Source organism: Pocillopora damicornis, chromosome 13 (genome assembly GCF_964200805.1).
Source record: "Pocillopora damicornis chromosome 13, jaPocDami1.2, whole genome shotgun sequence".
Lineage (NCBI taxonomy): Eukaryota > Metazoa > Cnidaria > Anthozoa > Scleractinia > Pocilloporidae > Pocillopora > Pocillopora damicornis.
The window spans coordinates 13,315,748-13,336,936 of record NC_142682.1 but is presented as its reverse complement, the minus strand read 5'-3'; the positions used below and the strand labels follow the sequence as shown (position 1 = coordinate 13,336,936).

General features: G+C 38.6%; 3 protein-coding genes and 1 long non-coding RNA gene across 6 annotated transcripts in view; 2 read left to right on the top strand and 2 right to left on the bottom strand.

Moving 5' to 3' along the window:
- Positions 1–1,326: 1,326 nt before the first annotated feature.
- Positions 1,327–8,430, top strand: LOC113674114 (protein YIPF6). 2 transcript variants are annotated; one of them, XM_027190589.2, is made up of 6 exons: positions 1,327–1,471; positions 1,608–1,686; positions 1,822–1,864; positions 2,827–2,955; positions 3,864–4,021; positions 7,484–8,430. In XM_027190589.2, exons 1-6 carry the CDS (start codon positions 1,343–1,345, stop codon positions 7,597–7,599), a joined length of 654 nt encoding a protein of 217 aa, XP_027046390.2. In that variant the 5' UTR covers positions 1,327–1,342; the 3' UTR covers positions 7,600–8,430. The 2 variants fall into 2 exon arrangements, with proteins under 2 accessions (XP_027046390.2, XP_027046391.2); XM_027190590.2 differs by lacking the exon at positions 7,484–8,430 and adding an exon at positions 4,342–4,572.
- On the bottom strand, positions 4,789–7,485 carry LOC113674113 (coadhesin). The gene has a single exon (XM_027190588.2). The coding sequence runs from the start codon at positions 6,557–6,559 to the stop codon at positions 5,705–5,707; it is 855 nt and encodes a 284-aa protein (XP_027046389.2). The 5' UTR covers positions 6,560–7,485; the 3' UTR covers positions 4,789–5,704.
- Positions 8,431–8,955: 525 nt separating the features above from the next.
- Positions 8,956–17,339, bottom strand: LOC149035579 (neuronal acetylcholine receptor subunit beta-3-like). Of its 2 annotated transcripts, none has more exons than XM_089191734.1 (7): positions 16,922–17,339; positions 15,058–15,212; positions 14,371–14,415; positions 12,745–12,854; positions 11,292–11,533; positions 10,722–11,153; positions 8,956–10,343 (listed from the first exon to the last, which is right to left on the bottom strand). In XM_089191734.1, the coding sequence occupies exons 1-7, from the start codon at positions 16,971–16,973 to the stop codon at positions 10,015–10,017; spliced, it is 1,365 nt and encodes a 454-aa protein (XP_089047860.1). In that variant the 5' UTR covers positions 16,974–17,339; the 3' UTR covers positions 8,956–10,014. The 2 variants fall into 2 exon arrangements, with proteins under 2 accessions (XP_089047860.1, XP_089047859.1); XM_089191733.1 differs by having other exon boundaries at positions 15,058–15,215; positions 16,922–17,305.
- A 1,705-nt stretch (positions 17,340–19,044) lies between these two features.
- Positions 19,045–21,189, top strand: part of LOC149035578 (uncharacterized) — a 3,753-nt gene continuing 1,608 nt past the window's right edge. Inside the window, exon 1 of the long non-coding RNA XR_016182668.1 lies at positions 19,045–19,271. This is a non-coding gene — a long non-coding RNA (uncharacterized LOC149035578). The remainder of the gene's footprint in view (positions 19,272–21,189) is intronic.

Here is a 21,189-nt window from a genome sequence, read left to right as displayed (position 1 = left end):
GTACTTATGGCCTGTAAGTCAGAGTTTAGAATTTATTGGTCTGTGGTGACAGGAAAACTAGTTCCTCTAATAAAAATTGGGAGTGGGAGCTACTGAAAATACCTCTGATTTGAGAGACCGGGAGGAAGTCATCAAGAAAGGTTAGCTTAACCTTTTGAGAAAAGAAATCAATCTAACTTTTAACTTCACATAAGTGATAAACATGTCTATCCAAGTGAAAACAGCTGCGGCACTATCCCACTAAAAAATGAATGAATATACCGTTACCTACTGGTCTAAACAGATTGCCAATCAATCCATTTGGTAGGGCAAAGGATTGAAATTTAAGAGCGTGAACACGCTTGTGGCCATTATAAACAGCTCTTTGATTGACTCCTGGTTTTGATATGGGACGAACGGTTCCATCAACAAAGCCGAAACAGTTGTCCAAGGCGGCACCTTTGTCATGAATTGCTACAGAGTGAGTTTGCAGTAGGTTAGGAGACATAATGAAATGATTCTATTCGGTAATCCTGTGGCCATGAGCATTGTACATCCATTCAGTAACTTCGTTGCTAATCATGCTAAGCTCGGGTACTGATCGACCAAAAGTAGAAATCATATCACACAACCTACATGGATAGCTAAAACGCTTTAGTATAACACAAAGTCCTTCTGTTGAATCACGAACGGTACCATTCGGGCATGTGAAGGTATCAGGCATCTGTAAAACATCCACCAACAATGAGATGTCACTCTTTTCAAATCTGAAGTCTGCCTTACACTCTGCGGGGTCTTTGTTTTCGAGGGAAAATTTTTCATAATCCCAGTGGCGAAACGGAAGGTTTTGGGGAGTGAATTCTTCATACAGCACGGCAAATTCTTCGTCATCTATTAGCTTTCCTTCCAGAGAAAGGAGCAAAGCTTCCTGTAAAGTCTTAAATGAGTTTTGAGTCATTCTTATAGGGAAAGGCGAAAAGCGTTTTCACTGTTTTCCAGACCATAACTATTAGTCTAAATGATCGCGTTGTTGATCTTAACTACATATTTCCCGCGCTTAGAACGCGGTGCTCGCCCCAGCCCCACTCTCGGTCCTCACGTTTTCCAAACCACCGCGTTCTCAGTTCTTAAAGTCCCTAATATGAAATATCGGCGCGTTCTATTTTCTCTGTAGCCAAAAGCCATTTTGTAGCAAAGGATTTATAAGCTTTTGTCTGGTTTAACCCTACTCCTTCGCGGGCTGGCTGAAGACAACAGGACCTCCTCCTCAAATGCAGAATAATCTTAATAAATTTATCTCACATTGTCACAACGCCCGCGATGTCACGGTCAGCGACTTTCCAGCCTAAAGCAGAAATTCAAAATGGCGTCGGATCCTGGTTTTGTCCCGACGGCTGTGAATGTGGAAATTGAAGGCGATATAACTGTGCCTGGTGCCCCAGAGGAAGACGAAGAACCTAGCACTCTAGATGAACCTGTTTCTGTTACTTTAGTGAGTTTGATTTCAAACAGTTTCATTCGTATTTGGTGTCGAAAATTCTAGTTGTAGCGTGTTTCTAGTTCGATTGTTGAGGTTGGCTCTGAATGAAATAACTTTTTTCGTTTCTGATTTCCTCTTTTCGATATAGAAGCGAGATTTGACCGCAGTTGGCAAGAAATTCCTTCATGTACTAGTTCCAAGACAAAGTAAAAGCCTCCTGCGTGATTGTAAGATGTACTTTATATATGGCTGTCACGTATGAATGATCCGATCGTAATATCACTTAGCATTAAGACTATCTAATATTTTGCGACGCTCATTAAAGGCTGACTGGTAATCGCTGGTTATTCCTCTATTTTCAGGGGATCTATGGGGTCCTTTAATTCTTTGTGTTCTTCTGGCGATGTAAGTAATTTATGCACTCGAAGACAATTTTTTATCTAAGTTTACCTTTTGTCTTAAATTGCATTTAATTTATCTTTGCAACTAGCGGTTAGAGTGTTTGTAAAGGTCTTTTTTATCATTCTTTTTTAAGAAAGAAGATTTAAACGCTACGAACTTAAATCATAGCTCAAAAGCTAAATATGAACTTATATATCTGATTAATCCAGTCCTTTTAGCTACATGTGCATGTTTGTATGTGGTAATATGATATAAGCATACTTGCAACAACTTGAAGTAACCATGGAGGCTACCTGACGTGTATTTTTCCTCTCAATAGAGGTGTATAGATTTCTTGTTGTTATGCAGTTACCATAATTTAACTCTAGAGTCAAATATAATCTTGACATTATTTTTTGGTTCTTTATTTAAAGCCATACTTGTTGAGTAGGTTTTTACCATGCATTGTGAGGCACATACAATGTATGAAATGGAAATTTGAGTTTGTTCTTATATGCTTGGTTAGGTTGCTGTAGTTCTGTGTACTCAGCTTAATGATTAACCCTTTGACTCCCAAGACCTCATAAGTAATTCTCCTTACTGTCTGCCAAAGGATTCCCATTATGTTAGTTTGGAGAATATGGTGTCAGATTGACTAGTAATCCCATGATTGATATATTATTCCTTATTCTCATCACTTATCTGGTTGATATTGTATTGATATTGTAAGGAGAAATTCTGTCTTGGTCACTCATGGGAGTTAAAGGGTTGAGGAGGTAAATGTCTAAAGAAAATTTGGTGCTGTGTTGGTGGCAGGAGTTGGGGGTGAGGGTATAACAAGGTAATCTGGTTTTATTAAAGGAGTTGATGATGTAAAGTGGGCACTGTTGAGAGTTTCTAAAGCTTGTGTTTCAAGCATTGCTGGTTAACATACATTGAAAGTGTTTCATTTCTGCTGTTTACTATTTTCATGTAATTTCCATTAGGATGCTGCAAGGCCATACTGCGGTTGACAGTTACAGTGATGGAGGACCTCAGTTTGCTGAGGTGTTTGTGGTGGTCTGGGTTGGAGCTCTGGTTGTTACAGTTAATTCCAAGTTACTTGGTGGAACAATGTAAGTAAAAGCTAGTCCAGCCTCTTGAGATAAAAGATTGAAAATCAAAGTGCAACCTGGGTTAAAATTCATATTCAGATAGAAAGGCATTCTCTGGGTAAAAGTTATTTCATTGAGTAAAGTACTTCAGCTCTCAAGCTTAAAACTTTGAAAACTGTTATAGAAGTCTTTGGACCAAACACTGGAATAAAAAAAGTTTGAAACAGGAAGTGACTTTATATATAAAGATGAATTATAACCCTGGCCACTGTCCTGTTTTTATTTTAGGTTATTGATAATCTCAGTGCATTGAAAGAAATGTTCATTTGTCTGATTAAGTTTATTAACCTTACCTTGTTTCTAAATGAAGCAAAGCAGATACAGCAAAACCTCTCCACTACTAAAACTTTAGGAACAGTGAAAGTGGCCCTTTTTTTGTCCATAGATAATAGAATATTTCAGATTAAAAAATAATTCAAGCAAAGCAAAAATTCTGATAATAGACTAGTAGAAAGGAACACATTCTACTTAAAAAAAATTTATGTGCGTCTACCAGTCTGTGGAATGTCTGCTTTAAGTCAGGCTTTTCATCTGTTTGAATGAACTTTAAATATTTTTGCCAAGCTGTTCATCAACCAGTGATCAACTGGAAATTAGGGAGAGGATAGTTTGGATGTTAAGGCATAATCTAATTACTAATACATATTGTGCCAGGTGGCTTTATGGTCACTTTGTTGCTGAAGGAGTGATAATTGAGAAATTCCCATATAAATTAAGAAACCCTTGAAATATCATTGTGCCTTTAAAATAATGATTTTAAAAAAAGTAAGAACATGCATTCTCATCCACAGAATTTCCCACACTTTCTAATAGAATTTTATCAGAAGCAATGTCAACAATATTGATTTTCTTTTTTCCTATTTTTTCAGATCCTTTTTCCAGAGTGTTTGTGTTCTAGGATATTGTATTCTCCCATTGGATATAGCATTGACTGTGTGTCAGTTGATTTTATTCACTAAGCAGACACTGGCTTTATTTGCTGTTCGATTTATTGTTGTCATATTAGGATTTGCTTGGTCGACATTTGGTGAGTGAGGTGTTGTTATTTTACATGATTTTTCCTTTCTGTAGCTTTGTTATACATTGCCAGTCAACATGTTTCAACCCTTTTTACCCTAAAATCAGTATGCCAGTTTTCCATACTGTTCTGTATACATTTCCTTTGGTGCTTACAAGGAGATTTTGTCTAACAATCAAGAGCTTCTTTAGTTTGGAAGCATTTTCTTTATTCTCATGGCTGGAATGTTTGATGTAGGGGTGATGTAATTGGGAGAAATTGCATGCTTATCACTAATAGAGTTAATATACCACTAAAACATTGTGCAGTCTTTGGACAAAAAAAAGAAGGTGATGCCCAAGTCAATGGTGGTGTTTGAATTTGTAATGTGTTATAAGGTGTTCACAGATGCATGAAATAATTGCAAATGTTGTTTATATGTGTACTTAGATGTAATTAGACCATCCCTTTAAAATATTTCATTGCTCATAGCCTTCCCTCTCAAAAAAGTGATTTGATTGCTGGCCAAGAATTGAATATAAACAAACAAAACAAGAAAAGAAAAAAAAAGGGAAGAAAAAGGAATGAAAATGCCAGGGAAGCCTAAATCCAGGAAAAATCCTGGATGCTAAGTAAGAAGGCCAGGCTGTACTTTCTCATGTGCATGCTGATGTTTTCCAACCCAAATGTTTTTTAACTATCAAATGTTTTTATGACTACTGAACCAGACATGAATTAGTTTTTTTTTGCTAAACTAAAACCTTAATGTGTTTTTTTAATATGTAAAGCAGGGAATGTAAATTTAGAATAACTTTTATTATTTTTCACTTCTTCAAAAAAAAACCCAAAAAAATACAAATAGGGTCGTTTTAGCACATGGTCAGGAAACAAGACATTTTGTAGCCTATGTGGGCTGATAAAAAATTGCTCCACCACTTGATGGAATTTTTACTTTGGGGAAAGTAAGCTATCTAGCAATCATAAGGGAACACATTTTCTTTGCATGTCTGTATAAAGTGACATCTCTAATGGCGGTCAATGTTCTTTGGCAAGAAGGTCAGCTATTTAACAAGGATTTTTGAAACAACAACTTTGTTCTTTCTCTGTGTTCACTGTATTAACTTCACTTTTTTTATTGTTTTGGTTCTAAATATATATATATATATTTTTTTTTTCTTTTGTTTTTGTTCTCTTCTTTTTCCTATCCCTAGTTATTTTCCCTATCCCTAGTTATTTTCCCTATACTCTGTGAGATATGAAAGATTTTTCCTGATCGAATCACAATTTCAAAGCAAAACTCTAACGATTCGAGTCCGTACCACAATTCTCTGATAAATATTTATAACCCTCCCGTTTCTTGATATACATTCATTTTACTAAGTATTAATAACAGCCCTATTTCTGCATAAATTTTATAAAATTGAATTCTGTTTTTTCCCTTTTGCTACTCTGCATCGCTTTGCAAACTGGTCATTCGAATATCAATCTGTCAATACGAGTAAGAATTGTGAATATCTCTTTTGACTCAGAGAGGTGTTCTACATCCTTGATATTTGCTTATTGTAGCGTGTCATTTGCCAACACGCTAATATTGTCACGAAATGTTTTCCTCTCAGAACAGTACTACTTAAAAAATCAATCATTAATAATTTTTCTAATTACCTGTGGACATAAGTAAATTACAGTCGTGTTACTGATTCTGTCCTTGTGATATTAAGCCGGCGCCTGTCGATCAGGTTGTGGTGCGAGTTGATCGCCTCGTTGTGTTTCTTCTGGTTTTTGAATCGCTGGACACGCTCCCTCATCGCAGGCAATGTATTCGCTGGAGGGTTCATCGCAGGATTTTCCGCCATCGCTTGGCCTTGGATTTGTACATGTCCTCGTTCTGATCCTAGTTCCTTTGCCACACGTTACGGAACATGGTCCGTATTCGGTCCACTCCGTGTAACCACCATCAACAGGACACGGACCGCCGCATTGGGTATATTCCTCTGCTGGATCCGTGCAAGGTTTTCCACCTTTGCTCGGCGGCGGGTTTGAACATGTCCTCCTTCTGGTCTTAACTCCCTCTCCACACGTTACAGAGCACGGCCCGTACTCACTCCACTGCGTATAACCGCCATCAATAGGACACTCATGAGTATTACAGGGTTGTTCTTGCCGCGATGGTCCCTCACAAGGCTTCCCTTCGAAAACCGCTGGTGGATTGTTGCATTGCCTAGTTCTAAATTGCTTTCCTCCGCCACACGATCTGTCGCATGCCGAAAAGCTGCTCCATTCGCTGAATTTTCCGTCGATGGGACATATTTTCAAGAAGCAAGGCTTTTTGTCATTGTTTGGGCCGAAACGATAACAGTCTTTACCGTATCTCCCAGGCGGTGGTTGTGCACAGTTTCGATATCGTGTTTGAAATCCCTCCCCGCAGTCTTTCGAGCAGTTACTCCACACAGACCACTCCGTATAGCCACCATCAATGGTGGCTTTAAGAAACGAGTAATATCCTCCGAACGCTACACAGCACAGAACTACTGAAAGCCCAAGCGTAGGCAGAAACCTTCTAGAACACATGATCGTGTAATATTTTGATTTTACGCTCTATTTCCGAACAAAACCTTTCATAATAACAACTTTCGAGTCTTCGAAACTAGTGTAAAGCTAAACAACCGTGTCATTGTCAGGTTCCGTATTGTTTTTGGTGAAAAATATGCATTATTCACACGTGGCAGGCGACATCTTGTTTTGCATAAATTTCTCTTTCAAGTTTCTCATCGTTAAAGAGTCGCAATTTTAGCTTCGGTGCGACATATTTTCTTTTCGACTATCACAATTGAGAGTCTGGAGGACCTAATGCGGAAGAATAAGTACGAAACGATATGTCTTATATCAACTCTTAGCGGCGTTGAATATAAAGTAAATACGTTGTCAGATTCCTTTCGAATATTACAGTGTTGCTTAGAGTCCTACAAGTCAAATAAACTGGAATAGAAAATCAATCGCGTCTCGCAGCGTGAAGAGGGTCAGAAATCGTAAGCAGCGTGAAGTCCGCTTTCTACAGACTTTATTTTTCTTTCTTTCTATAGGTCTCGTTTACGCTTAATTTGTAATTTTTGTAGTTTCAGTGTTTTTTTAAATGCTGACACAGTATTTGCTCTAGCGTTTTTGCTTTTCGGCGAACGAGTAATTATGCGTGGAAGGGAGGTTAGCCAGAACTCAAGGCTTTCCAGTGTTGTAAACGAGCAAGATCAAGAACATGCAATAGAAAGTTCTCAAACTCAAGTACAACACTTTTGCTGGGGTCAGACGTCAAGAGTTTTTCTTCGAAAGAATCGAGCCTTTTATTTTATTTTTGTTTTTCTTTTGATAAGGTATTGATTAACTATCGTATCCCCCAAAGCGTTCGCAGTTTCTCATGTGCTATATGTAAACTCCCTATAGAAACTTAACATTCTATTCTCCCTTTCACCGATTTACATATTTCTTTTTTCTTTATAGCTTCTGTGAAGTTCCTTGGTGATAGCCAGCCGGCAAACAGGAAAGCTCTCACAGTTTATCCTATATTCTTGTTTTACTTTGTCATCAGTTGGATGATTATTTCTCATTCGGGCTGAATACACGAAGCTAAATGCCTTTTGACAAGTAGGCAAACATCTTTACAGTCGAAGGTAGAAAGAGAACTTCCGGTTCACAAAAGTAAGGGTTTTGTCGAGGACTTTCATGTAGGCAACGAGTATTTCATGACAGGAGCAAACGAAATCGAGAAAGAAAAGCTGTGGAAAGTTGTGCAAAGCCGGTTTTATTATGTCTCTGGTTATTTAGAAAGAAGCGAGTCTTGTTCTTTTAGTTTCTTCACCACTATTGGTCACCAGTTGTTGTAATAGTCGTGCGGGTTGTCATGCAATCGTAATACTGCGTGACGAACCACCGTCACGCTTACCCAAAGAAGTACAGTAGTTTTGTTTATAATCCTCTCGGTCAGAAACTCGTCTAGTCTTTTCCCTCTCCATTCAATAACGTATTTTTGTCTCAAAAATCAGCCTGATGAATCGTCGTGCTAGAGTTCTTTTTATGAAGGAGAAAAAGTACTCCCAGTGAATTTGAAGTCTATACCCTTTTTTGTCATTTTTACAGACAAAGTGTTAGCGATCGGACTTGTCTGTATTCTTAGTCACATTGACAAGGCTTATAAAACATTAAAGAATTCAGAACGTTTAAAAAAATCAAGCAAACGAAACAAACTGAAAAGAAAAACACAAAACATGTCATGAAATAATTAATCAACTGAGCCAGCCAAACGTTACGAAACTGTTGGAAGTTGTTTCACGAACAAGAATATTTTGACAATCGATGGGTGGAGGTTATTACCGACTTTAAAAGTACGACTATTTAAGTTAAAGCTTTATGTAGTGCATAACTGAAATAAAAGCACTTTTATATTGTTATTCTTAATTATCAGTTATTTCGAATGGGCGTGATAAATAGCCGCCAGTTAGAAAGTGAGTCCAGGCTTCTTTTTTCTTCTCTTTTTCCTCGAGAACAACCGAAGACAGGCTTCGGGCAAAGCGAAAATCGAGGTTCTTCCCCCCCCCCCACCCCACCCCCCTAGAAATACCTTTAAGATTAGTTTAGGGGCGGGGCAGGTGAAGGATTGCCTCAAGACTGGCACAAAGCAGTCACTTGTGTGGACAGGTTTATTCATTAAATGTGGATAAGCCTTTTCTAAACGTTCCCATAATGTCGCTTTAATTCGTCTCCAAGAGAAGTGACTGTGAGGCCTGAAAGTTGTAAGTTCAATAATGGAATGGACCGCAATAGGCGATCAATTCTTTAATCTCTGTTGGATTAGGTATTATTGGTTTTGGGAAGACAACACGAAAAATGAAGGGAAAGAGGAAAGGTTCTCTCTCGACATTTTCTCTTCTCTTGGTTTTCTCATGCGACATCCGTTAAGAGCGCACTCCCTTAAGTAAATTAGTTGTAGTAGTTATTTATTTATTTTCCATTCTCAATGAACTTACAAGTTCTATCATCAAAACCTCAGTTTTTAGCGCACTCGCTTAATGAATTAGTTGCGAACTTAGATATATATTTTCCAGCCTTAATGAAGTTAAAATGCAAACTAATGTTTCATCATCACTTTCAATTTTTAGAAATAATGAAACTGAATTTGTCTTCTATCGCGAATACCGACAAATATACTTCTAACAAAAAATTACATTTATCTTTCGTGAGGCACTAATGAGCTATCAGACCCAGATATTGCCAATAAAGTCACAAGTATATAAACTAGCCTGTTCTATATAAAATATGGCACTTGTCTTACACCAAGAAGTAATTTAGTTGTTATTGTTAAGGAGGTCATGAGTATACACAAGTAAGACTCGCTTGACTCTACTAACATCATAAGCAACACTCGACACTTGCACTTGCGCTCACGCGCAAGGCATTTTGAAAGAATGAATATTGGGACGGGTACGAATCAACCAGCGGTTCGGGTATGAACTTACTCAAACTGGGTACGAAACGACCAAATTGAAAATTTCGCTCAGAGCGATGGTTGCTGCCCTTTCTCACTTTGACAATAGCGTGCAGCAGTAATTTGGCAATTTTCAGAATTTTTTGGAACGCAAATTAGTCAAGCCTTATGAGCAAATCTTCGCAAGGGTTTCTCGAAGAAAAGACTCAGATTTATTAGTTCGCACACAGATACAGAAAAGTACAAAAAGGGTATATAATCCCTGCACAAACGCGATAAGGTACAACACGTTAATCGATTACAGTCACTTGACACACTGAGCTGTTATGTATTAAAAGAAAAGGTTTTTGCATCACCTAACCAGTTCCTGTATCAATAGGGTTTACCAGAGGTTTTCAGATTCTACATCTGTGAAACGTTAAGGGTAACAAAAAACAAAAACTGCTTAAACTAATCAGACATGTGATTGATATAAAAATAATAACCAGAGTGGACTAAACTCAGCAGCATTTAAAGTTAAGACCTGATAGAAATTACGTTGACCGAGCGATTAAAGCTTCCCTGCGTATGAGTAGATTGCAATGGAAGTAAACACAACCAGTGCCAAAAACAACCAGAAGAAAATACGGTCGAGTGCTTGAGCGATGTCCTCCCAGGTTTTCTTGTCGACTTCTTCTTTAGAAACCGAGGTGGGTGGTGTTTCCTCCCCGTGGGTGTAAGCTGAACTCTGCTCATCAACCTTTTCTTGCTTAACATTAGCAGTTTCCTCCATTTCAATGTTTGTGTTTCTTTCCCTAACTTCAGGAGATGCACCGAGAGTAGAGCCAAAGTAAAGTTTTCTTCTATTGTGTCTTAGGCAGCAACCAATCCTGTTAAACACTGAAATTTTATAAATTAAGGAATATTTTAGTTTCGCAAAATTGGTGGGGAAATATTTCTAAGTCACCTCTTTCCTGTCAACCGCCGGGCACTAATATCAATGATGTATGATGCAACGTCCACCTTTAAGTTCATTTGTAAATTATAGTCATGACCGAGATCAGAGGTGTTGTTTGTACAGCGTCTGTCACTATTTGCAATTTCCTTTCTCGCTGTAATCATCATCGTCGTTATCATCGTCACCATCGTCATCTTCATGAATGTGATAAATTCACCGTGTCACGAGTTACCATTGAGATTACTACTGTCACTTACTGACTTTGAGTTCACATTTTTCTATTTTACTGAGATGGACAGATTTTCAGTTATTAACCTCACCTGTTATCCAGGTCAAGATGCTGGGTGGCTCGGAAGTCGCGTGATGAGCCATCATGACAACAACTGTGACAGTCAGCGCCAGACCGATCTCAAACATGATCACAATGTAGTAAACACCAATAATGGGCAACTCGTCGGACTGTTCCGGAAGCTGATTTACGACGACAAGTAGGTACACACTGACTGACAGCAGAATCGTTGAGCACAGTCCGATCCTTCCGCCGCTCTCCGTGGGAATAAAGAAACTCACAAGAACCAGCAGCCCAATGATCATGCAAGGAACGATGGTGAAAAGGACAAAGAACAAGGGTTTACGTCCAATACGAAATGATACTTCAACTTTGCTGAAAATCGGTGATTGCTTTTTATCCTCTATCTTGATCTCAAAGCTTCTTAGAGACCAATAACCATTAGATGCCGCGAGATTAAGCTCTAAGTCATGAAAAATAAGGCAATTAAGGATATATTTAATTGCACTCCTTATTGTTTTTCAAAGGCAATAGTTTATTTGAGTTGACTCAGGACCTATTTTCTTCAAATTGTCACACAAATATTGTCATGTAATTATACCTTTCTCAGGATCATCGTTCTTGATGGGTGTAGTGTCGATGTTCAAAAGGGTACGATCAGCAGTTACTGAACGAAAAACCAGGTTGCACTTCTGTATGTCAAAGGGAAAGTTTTTGAAACTAAGCGCACACTTGCTTTTGAACGTTGCTGGAGATAGCCACGTGTTCTGACCACCGCTGTTCACACGCACCCAACTTCGGAATTTTTCCACGTGCCCCGCTTGAACGACCCCAAGGTCGGCACTGGAGGTTGGAAGAAATGGATTTGTAGAGAGTGTCAGTAATGCTTATGTTAGACTTTAAGGGTAAAGAAGCTCGAGCAACTCGCACAAACGGAGTCCCCTAACTCACATGATGAAAATGAAGAAAAATATCAATTAGGGGATCATAAGTTGATCCAATACCAAATTCTCCAAACTAACATGACAAGAACTGTATGGCAGACAGTAAGGAGAATTACTAAGGACATCTTGGGAATTAAAGGGTTACAGACTCTTAATGGCTCTTTGTCTGAATGACTAAGTCTCTATTTCTTTCTAGTTTAGCCCTGAGTACGCGCTCTTAAATATTCCATCAATAGGCATGTTTGAACTTGCGGGACAACTGATCTTGCAGGAGTAATCATATTTTTAGATCGTTAAAAAACGATTTCACCTCACATTCGAAATGAAAAAGGTCCAGCACAAACTCAACACAAAAAGCAACAACGATTATCGTAAAATAACTAAGACCCATTATAATGGTCAAGAACACATCACCCTAAACGTAATGTGTGGTCTTGCAGAACATGAAAAACCAAGGCTCACTTGACTCGCACAATGATTTCAAGATAATCTAATAGGCTTAAACAATCCCCAAACTCATGGCCAGAACATTCCTAATTTTAGTAGTTCATAACACTTATACCCATTAAAGAACTGCGACTCATTATGAGCTCACGAAATTTAAATTTGGTTTTAAAACAACTTTGAGTCCAGTATCTTGAATCAGACCCAGAGAGGAATGTGCTAGCCGCACCACCGCATAACTGTATGCCCGTTTATTCGTGATGAAAGTTAAAATGCTCCAATAGAAAGTCCTCAATGCTAGCTTTGTGGAGTGAATTCATGGTTGCATAAAAAGTAAGAAAAAAACATTCAGTTTCTTTTTATGTTTCTTTTTTTTTTTCTTGATTTTTCGTTTAATTTTATTTTGAAGTCCGAATACGATGCAAAACAATCTCGCAGTCTAAAAATTTGGAGTGTATTTTCAATATTGATTATCAACTGAATAATACTTGCACGTGCAAACCTCCTGTTACTTGGTATGAACACTCGAGCATTTCAATCTTTCCCGACGGTTTCTTTTAGGACACTAGCTTAATGCTTGATACTTCCAAAGCGTCATGAAAGCCTCATCCTTGATCAGCCAAAGGCAACATTTATTTACTGAAATTGCTACAGAAATCAACTTACTTGTTTTCTAGTACTATATCAGGTACCCAAACTTCTCTTGGATCCACAAGTATCCGTGTTAAGTTTTCATAATTCAAAGGATCCCAACGTAGGTAAGGATTATTCCATTCCTGTACGCCAAGGAATAAAATTATAAGACTTTGCGACAACTCATGTTTGGTCATGAGCTTAATCCGTTTCCAGTTGACCTACCGACAACTACAGCTTGGCGTCAGTTACCTATTTTGTTAAGTTTTACTAAGTGACCTATTTAAAATCTGGTTACTTTAAATCAAAATGACGTTTGCAACCCTTTTCCCTCATTTGTTTGCAATCAGCCACCAAGCCAGGGTTAAAATGTACTCAGTTTTATTTTACTACCCTTAACTAACGATAGGGACAGGATGCATCAATTTACGGGTTGATGTGATGAAATATTTGCTAAAAAGACAAAAACGAAACGATGGACAAAGGGATGAATGGCTGAATAATGCATGCCTGGGAGAATCAATAAAAGGTTTGACGATTGTCTCAACCTCGCTCCAATTCCTTTAGATATACCGAGACAAATAAATCAGAATTCTTTTGGATCTTCTACCAAGTAAAGTAATGAAGTCTACTAGAAGGTTGCTGTTACTGCGGCATTCCCACTTTGTGATTTTTTTCTTTCTACGTTCCTAATTACATTTGTGTTTTTGCACGCACATTTTGGTTATGTTTTCGCATTCTTTTCACTCGCGGCGATTTGTATTCTGTTAGATTTTTCCCATAATTCTGCTTTGTTTAATTTCATTCGTAAAAGTTTTTCAAAAAGATTGAACATTGGAGTATCAGAGTCCATTAGGTTAACATCGATTCCTTCACTGTGATCATCTTTTAGTTTTTCTGTCCTTCGTGCTCGTAAGTCACACAACGTTTGTAAGTGTCTTTCCTTGTTTTGCGTTTTCCTATTCCTTCTGCTATGTAATAGCTTGTAATTATTTTGGATATATGAAATTCATATATTTGCACTGCAGTGAAGAAACGAATTTAAGAGATCCTCGCAGCTAATAACACTACCGAACTAGTAGTTGAAAATAGGACCTGAAAAAAAACTCAGGCTATTACGGGATTGGAACCCATGACCTCTGCGATACCACTGCAGCGCTCTACCAACTGAGCTAACAAGCCAACTAGGAGCTGGTTAATATGTTGGGTCCAAATAAACCATCCAAGTGATGAATAATGATTTTGGATGTATGAAATTCATATATTTGCACTACGGTGAAGAAACGAATTTAAGAGATCCACGTAGCTAAGAACACTACTAAACTAGTAGTAGAAAATAGGACCAGAAAAAAAATTCGGGCCCGCACGTAATTTAAACCCATGACCGGTGCAGCGCTCTACCAACTGAGCTAACAAACCAACTGGGAGCCGGTTTTTTTTTCTACTACTAGTTCAGTAGTGTTCTTAGCAGTGAGGATCTCTTAAATTCGTTGTAATTATTTGTTCCCTTTAGCAACCACGATCAACCGTAATGTAACTAAATTTTAAAGCGTTCGCGTGTTGAAACCTAACTTTGTTTGCAGTCACAATTGCGTTGTGTTAAGATCTCCATATGACCCCTTGTAAGGTTGCACTTTCCTGATTTGAATCATAACGTACCTGCGTGATCACTGTATCTGTTGTCACAGTTTGTTCTTTATTGTCCTGTGTGCAATAGATAAAAAAGTTCTTACTGGGAGAGGACATTTTATCTATAAATTGAGGGTAACTGAGAATGGAGGTACCATTGACGTTTTAAAATACCACGGCTGTTTAGTTTCAGAGTGATCCGAAAATAGAAATTGAAAAAAAATTAAGCCAGCCAGCAGATACACTTCTTGGAACATTATTCTTTGATGTTACAGAATTTTTTGGCCATGACGAGTGGTTGTATTGAGTATGACGGACGCATAACTACGGTCACACTATGAAGATGTATTTATGCACAACATCTTGTGTGTTAGGGCTTAGATCTAACTCTGATGTGCTACTCGATGAAACAAAATTTAAGGAAAATAAAAAGGTCAATAGAATCATTGTAACTTGAGACATGTGGGTAATCCAACTTGATGTGGGTCTGACGAGGTGGACAAATAACAAGGGTACAGGAGTTAAATTCTGGATCCAGGATTTGACGTGGGGCTCCCTGTATTAAGGTCTACCCTTGTTGCCACAAGAAAAAAGCACCTCTACCTAAGTCTTACAAGTTATGATGCATATTTTAGCTTTGCTAGGTTACCGGTACAAGTTAATTGCAGTTGATGAGGAATGCACTTTCTGGAAACACCGTTGTAAGGTTTTGCTTACCACTTCGGCGAGGGCCAAGAACTGCACATCAAATTTGACTTCAACAACATCTGACGGCTTCAACACCGGACGTACCATTTTGTCGTACGAAGAAAGGAGGACATTCCTTAATCGATACTCTACTGACTGTGATATATTGTGCTTCTGCCCTACCACTGCTTGAAAATAGAACAGGTTTAATAACTCACAATAATTTCAGTTTACCGCACTGTTTCTGAGACAAATTCATATTAACTGCTACCCCGCCGGCAAAACAGTTGAGCAGCATTTTAAGTTATCACTAAGTTTTTGCTTCAAATCAACTTTTGAATTTCTTGTCAACAAAAAAGTCTAACACCCTTATGGAAACTTCCTATTTTCCCTTTAAGGCATGTCCTTAGCTCGGTCACTTTTCGGATTGCTATTAGAAGCATAGATTTCATGTACAATCACTTTTTTTTTTTACAACGACATTCATTACTTACGACACATAAACACTATTACAACACATTACCTACAATACATCACTTACGACACATTATTCACAAAGAACTGCTTAAAACTAAATTACAAACTACTGTGAATGCTAACATGAATTGAATATAGAATTACTAATATTACTAAAATCAAGTCCATCAATCAATTATTATTTTTAAGAAGTTGCTCAGCACACTTTATAAATGCATGCAATCGAATGTTGATTAAATACTTTTATCTTTTATATCTTATCGCTGGTAGCGCCCGTGGGCAATATGAGGCGAAAACTGTGTTCTGATTGGCTACCCGAGCCCATTTTTCCCATTCAGGATTGCCCGCTTTGATCCCATGCAAGAAAAACATTGCATACTAAGTTCGTTATAATTTGTCGGCGAAGGAGTCGCATAAAGATCCTTAAATTTGTTGTGCTTGATACTATGTGTTTCCAATCGGCAAGGAGAGAGTAAAACTATGAACTGGAAGTAATCTGTCGTCGAAATGGTGGAATACCATTTCTAGGTCTTGTAAAATCAAAATGTCAAATAATTCTAGCATATCAAGACCTTTGGCTTTACTGACAAGTTCTCAAAGTGTTGCGTTTATTTGAGCAAGCTAGTTTGTCGAAAGGAACATGAAAATAAATTCCACTCATGGCGATTGCTGTCGAACAATATTGACAAATTTTGACATAATCCAGTGCCGATTTCTTTACCGATGTTAATTTGTCACATATAAAACCAAATTGATTCCAACTCGGAACAAGAAATAGGATCAGTGCCACAGGAGAATTACAGTCTTCAGTGCTTGCCCCTGTACGAGAACTTCACAGAAACAAAAAGATGAATAAAAACCTTCCCTTTTCACCGTCTCCCGGACAATATCACGTTTCCGTTTGAATGTTACTTGAATGTTACCTTGTTTGCGGAAGTTGTTATCGTCAAATCTCTTTTTTTCGTATCTGAAGGGCTCTCCATCTCCTTAAATTACAACGTCTTGCACAAACAGGATAAATGAAGCCTATGGCTTAGGCGCAATGGCCAAAGTTTTGCGAAAACGGCCAAAGTTTTGCGAAAACGGGAGACAAGTTTTGTCAAGCCTAACTTATCTTCAAAGGCGCCGTCGTCCTGCCTCGGGGCTGGACAAATTTTTGTCAAGCGTTGAAATCCGACAGATTTTTCTGTCATGATTTGAAGAAAAAGAAAACGTTAATCAAGAAAATTTCATTTCGCTTTTTAGCGGGAGCCTTTCAGGCGGAAGCCTGCCAAAAATAACTACTTTTACGCGGCTGTCAAACGGTAAATATGGAAGACTTGTACCTCGGGATGCTGCATGACGATGTTAACTCTGGATGTAAACATGCAGCTCTAGTTTGGGAGTTGCAAAAATAAAGTGAAAAGAAAAGACTTACCGAGCGAGTTTGCACAAATGAACAATACGAAATATACATGTGCGAGCCACATCTTCCTTTGTTGAAATAGAGAGCTTTAACACTGCTTCAGTTGAACTCAGAGGCTGAATAACAACAGTTTCAACCTGCGCCTTAAATTGCATCCGCTAGAAGAGTGCTTGTTATTTACGCAGCGACCGTTTCAGCCACAGATCATTGATTCCTATTGTACCGCTTCGATAATATTTCGTATTCTCTCTAGACTAACTCCTCGTTGGGAAATTTTACGTCCTGACCTTGCTGTCGCGATGAAAAAAAAAATGTACCATTGAGTTTAAAGGACGTGCAGATTTGTTTGTTTTTAACTGAAGGCAACGTTTTCTTTCGTTTCTTTTTTTTAAACCTTTTGCACCACCGTTGGCTTGAGTTTTTCTTTGCCATCATTCCAAACACATCAATTATCTTTTACGTGCCTGGGGGCACATATTTTCTTGATGAGTAAAAGGCTTCATTCCTGTGTGCGCATGAAACAGGAAACGGTTTGAGGGTTTTTTGTATTCGCCTTTGACGTACAAAAGATAGTTGTGAATGGCTAACGGCCTTTCAAAAACCTTTAGAGAGCAAAGAGAAGTAGACGTAAATAGAAGCTAGTAGAAACTAGGCGAAAAGAGAACTAATGTACGCATAAATGAAATGTTACAAGTGTTGTTGTTTTTCACCAAGTTGCACCGTGCCGGTTCTAAGAAGCCCCCTAATATCTTTCACCGAGGGTTTACATAACAATAGATGGTATCAGGAAGAAACTGTTGGTATTTTAAGTAGCTCGTCTTTCATTAAAGTAATAGTCATTATAGATGATTGTCAAGGTTTTCATGGAGATGTAATGAATCATTCATTTCCCCAAAACTTGCAGCATCATCTTCGATCAATGATTCTCATAATTCTAATGCCTTTAGAGGGTTTAGGGCTGAGTCGGCTGAAAATGCAGCTAAATCAGCAAAGTTTGTTTTATAATACGTAAATAATGGAGCATGACAATGACAAGTTTTGGCGACTACGTCAATTTTGGCAATCATTCAAGGCAATTATTGAAAAGGTGATCAAAACAATTTCCAAAAGTTTCGTGCTTCTCCGTCTATATTGATCGAGGCTGAGTAAACTTCGACAGCTACAGATGCTGTACATCCAGAGACTCTCATGTTAATAATTCCGTTGTCACTGGCTTTTTCATATCTTGCTCATATCTTGCTCGAAAAACATGTCATTAAATCTTCGTCGCCGGAGGTATTCTTTATTGTGATTAGTTTCCGTAATCAATTCATTGGAACGTGACTAAAACTAGGTTGAATCTGTTCTTTTGAAACTTGCCCCGACGCCGGAATCAGTCGTTTGAAAACAAATTAAGGGGGGGTAAAATTTTCGGCCAGGGTTTTTGGGTATTCGGTATTCAGGGGCGTTTTAAATCGGGTATACGGTATATTGCAGCTTAAATATGGGTATTCAGTATATCACTTTCTTTGAATTTCAGGTATAAAGTATTCAAAGCTTCGATTATTTTTGGGTATATTTGGAGGAATTTGGGGTATTTTGGGGTATTTTGTCGATTTTTTTTCGGGTATATTGGTATTCCACTACCCCCCCTGGCCGACCCTGTTCTTTGGTATGTTGCAGGAAAACAAACCCTCGTTTGATTCCCATAAGTCGCGGTGAAATACCTTGTTCCCGAATGAAAACAGCTTTTTAGGATCAATTATTACCGGAGCTGTCAAGATACGGACCCCAGATCTAGTATTTAACTTTTTCATTGAAAAAATTCTAAAGCTCAAATTTTTTTCTATAATCCTCGAACGTGGAAATACATACCACGAAGAACTGAATTTTCATCTTTCAAACACTCTTTTAACGACATGCCTCCCAGCTAAATTTTATCTCAGCTCTAATCTATAACACTGATTAAAAATAATATTGGCACTGCTCAATTTAATTTCACTGATTTTGAAACCAGCTATCAACTTGACATCCAACTTGGTTTTTTAATTCAAACTTTGAAACTTCTGAGAAGCTGACCGAACAATATCGGACTCAAAGTTATTTTGAATAAGTAAGAAAACTCATTTAAATGACAAATGATTTTTAAAATTAATATTCATTTTTGAGCTCAGTCTCGCACATGGAAAGAGCTTACGACCTACAATAAATGTCAACGTCTTTTCCAGCTTCCACGGATTTAACAAACACGTAATTTTAATTCTGTTACCTTGGATGTCATCAGTTCTGTCGGGGCCGGCGAATATTTCTTCTGCTGAATCGAGTGGCTATGAAAGGGAGTCGAGGATTCGTGATTTTCCTTTTTGGTACAAAGTTTCTTCAGGTAAATAATTTACGCTTTGATGCATTTTGCATTGAGTTACTAACCTTCTTTGTACTTCTTAATTGTAACATCAGTTTTATAGAGACAAATGCAAAGAAGATTGTATAGCACATAGCACAGTGTAAGACAAATTCTATGTAGCAGCCGCCATGACAGTTCTTCTTGGACGTAATTTAATGACGAAGCTATAAACGCGTTCTTCATTGTTAGTAACCTTATCTCTTATTACCCTTTTCATCTGTGTTCTTATTTCTACATACAATGCGCTGTTATGATCTATGCCTGCGACGAATACATGAATGAAAGGATAAAACGCTCGACGCTCGACGCTCGACGCTCGACGCTCGACGCTCGACGCTCGACGCTCGACGCTCGACGCTCGACGCTCGACGCTCGACGCTCGACGCTCGACGCTCGACGCTCGACGCTCGACGCTCGACGCTCGACGCTCGACGCTCGACGCTCGACGCTCGACGCTCGACGCTCGACGCTCGACGCTCGACGCTCGACGCTCGACGCTCGACGCTCGACGCTCGACGCTCGACGCTCGACGCTCGACGCTCGACGCTCGACGCTCGACGCTCGACGCTCGACGCTCGACGCTCGACGCTCGACGCTCGACGCTCGACGCTCGACGCTCGACGCTCGACGCTCGACGCTCGACGCTCGACGCTCGACGCTCGACGCTCGACGCTCGACGCTCGACGCTCGACGCTCGACGCTCGACGCTCGACGCTCGACGCTCGACGCTCGACGCTCGACGCTCGACGCTCGACGCTCGACGCTCGACGCTCGACGCTCGACGCTCGACGCTCGACGCTCGACGCTCGACGCTCTGTTGGTGGTAGAACACTGGTATCAAACAATTACCATATCATTGTTGATAGAGTTTTTAAGATCTTTCTGTCTCAACTCACTACACCATAGCTCCAGCCGAAGCTTGTACAATGCCCATTTAATCGATGGCCAGTGTTGGCACCATGTTCTTCCCCACCCCTGTTTTTTTCCGAGTTATTGAAGCAATTTTACATTGAATTTGCCGCTTAAAGGGTATTAAAATTTGTCGCTATGAACTGGACAATGTAATGGCTCTGATCCACTTTTTCGAACCTGATATGGACATTTCTCATCAGCCGTAAAAATTTTCACCTTAAGATAAGCGCGTGTATGTTTTTTAAAACAAATAGTCTATTTTTATCTCTCATTAGGACAGCGTCAAGCGTAAGATAAAAAAAATTTGGCCATCTAGAAATACAAGGGAGCAAAAAGGGATATTACTTAATTCTGTGAAAAATTAATTTATCTAGGCTTGTAATGCTAGTCAATGATGAAAACTAACCTAAGTCAAAAATGAAGCAAACTAAAAATTAAATCTAATCTTCTTTTTCTTCAATCTACGATCTTTTGGATATCTTTCTAGTTAACCTGCTGTCCTATAACCCTTTCAAGAGACCAGCGTAAGTGACCAACATCTAATTTCTTCTCATAGTAATACTGCTGAATCATTCAATAAGATCGTTTTTTCTCAATTTATTGTTGTTTTTCTTTCACAACATTTTGTAATTTAAGTTAAGACCAGAAAAGTTTAGCTTATAACAATACATTTCTCACAATAAAATTTTTACACTTTACTACTTATAACAAACAAGGCTAAGATAAGATCATGAGAATAAAGGAAATGATAACCGACCTGAGAAGCTTTGATTGCTAAAGTGCATAGAGAATAATGCGAAGGATGTGGACACTAATTTTAAAGAAATAAAAAACGAGCCGAGTGCATTGTTGCGTTATATAGGCACGCAGGAATTTTTTAGAACACCAGAGAAGTGCGGAGAAGCACGAGCCAAGACAAGTGCTTAACGCACTTCTCAAATGTTCTTAAAAATTCCCAAGTACTTACTTAACTTAAAAATGCTCG

Excerpts from the sequence above, each read along its gene's own strand:
- LOC113674114 (XM_027190589.2), top strand. The coding sequence starts at position 1,343 with ATGGCGTCGGATCCTGGTTTTGTCCCGACGGCTGTGAATGTGGAAATT. Across the intron at positions 1,472-1,607 it reads AACCTGTTTCTGTTACTTTA|AAGCGAGATTTGACCGCAGT; the intron begins GTGAGTTTGATT and ends TTTTCGATATAG. Across the intron at positions 1,865-2,826 it reads CTTTGTGTTCTTCTGGCGAT|GATGCTGCAAGGCCATACTG; the intron begins GTAAGTAATTTA and ends AATTTCCATTAG.
- LOC113674113 (XM_027190588.2), bottom strand. The coding sequence starts at position 6,559 with ATGTGTTCTAGAAGGTTTCTGCCTACGCTTGGGCTTTCAGTAGTTCTG.
- LOC149035579 (XM_089191733.1), bottom strand. The coding sequence starts at position 16,973 with ATGTGGCTCGCACATGTATATTTCGTATTGTTCATTTGTGCAAACTCG. Across the intron at positions 14,416-15,057 it reads TCTTGGCCCTCGCCGAAGTG|GACAATAAAGAACAAACTGT; the intron begins GTAAGCAAAACC and ends TATTGCACACAG. Across the intron at positions 10,344-10,721 it reads CATCTTGACCTGGATAACAG|TGTTTAACAGGATTGGTTGC; the intron begins GTGAGGTTAATA and ends ATAAAATTTCAG.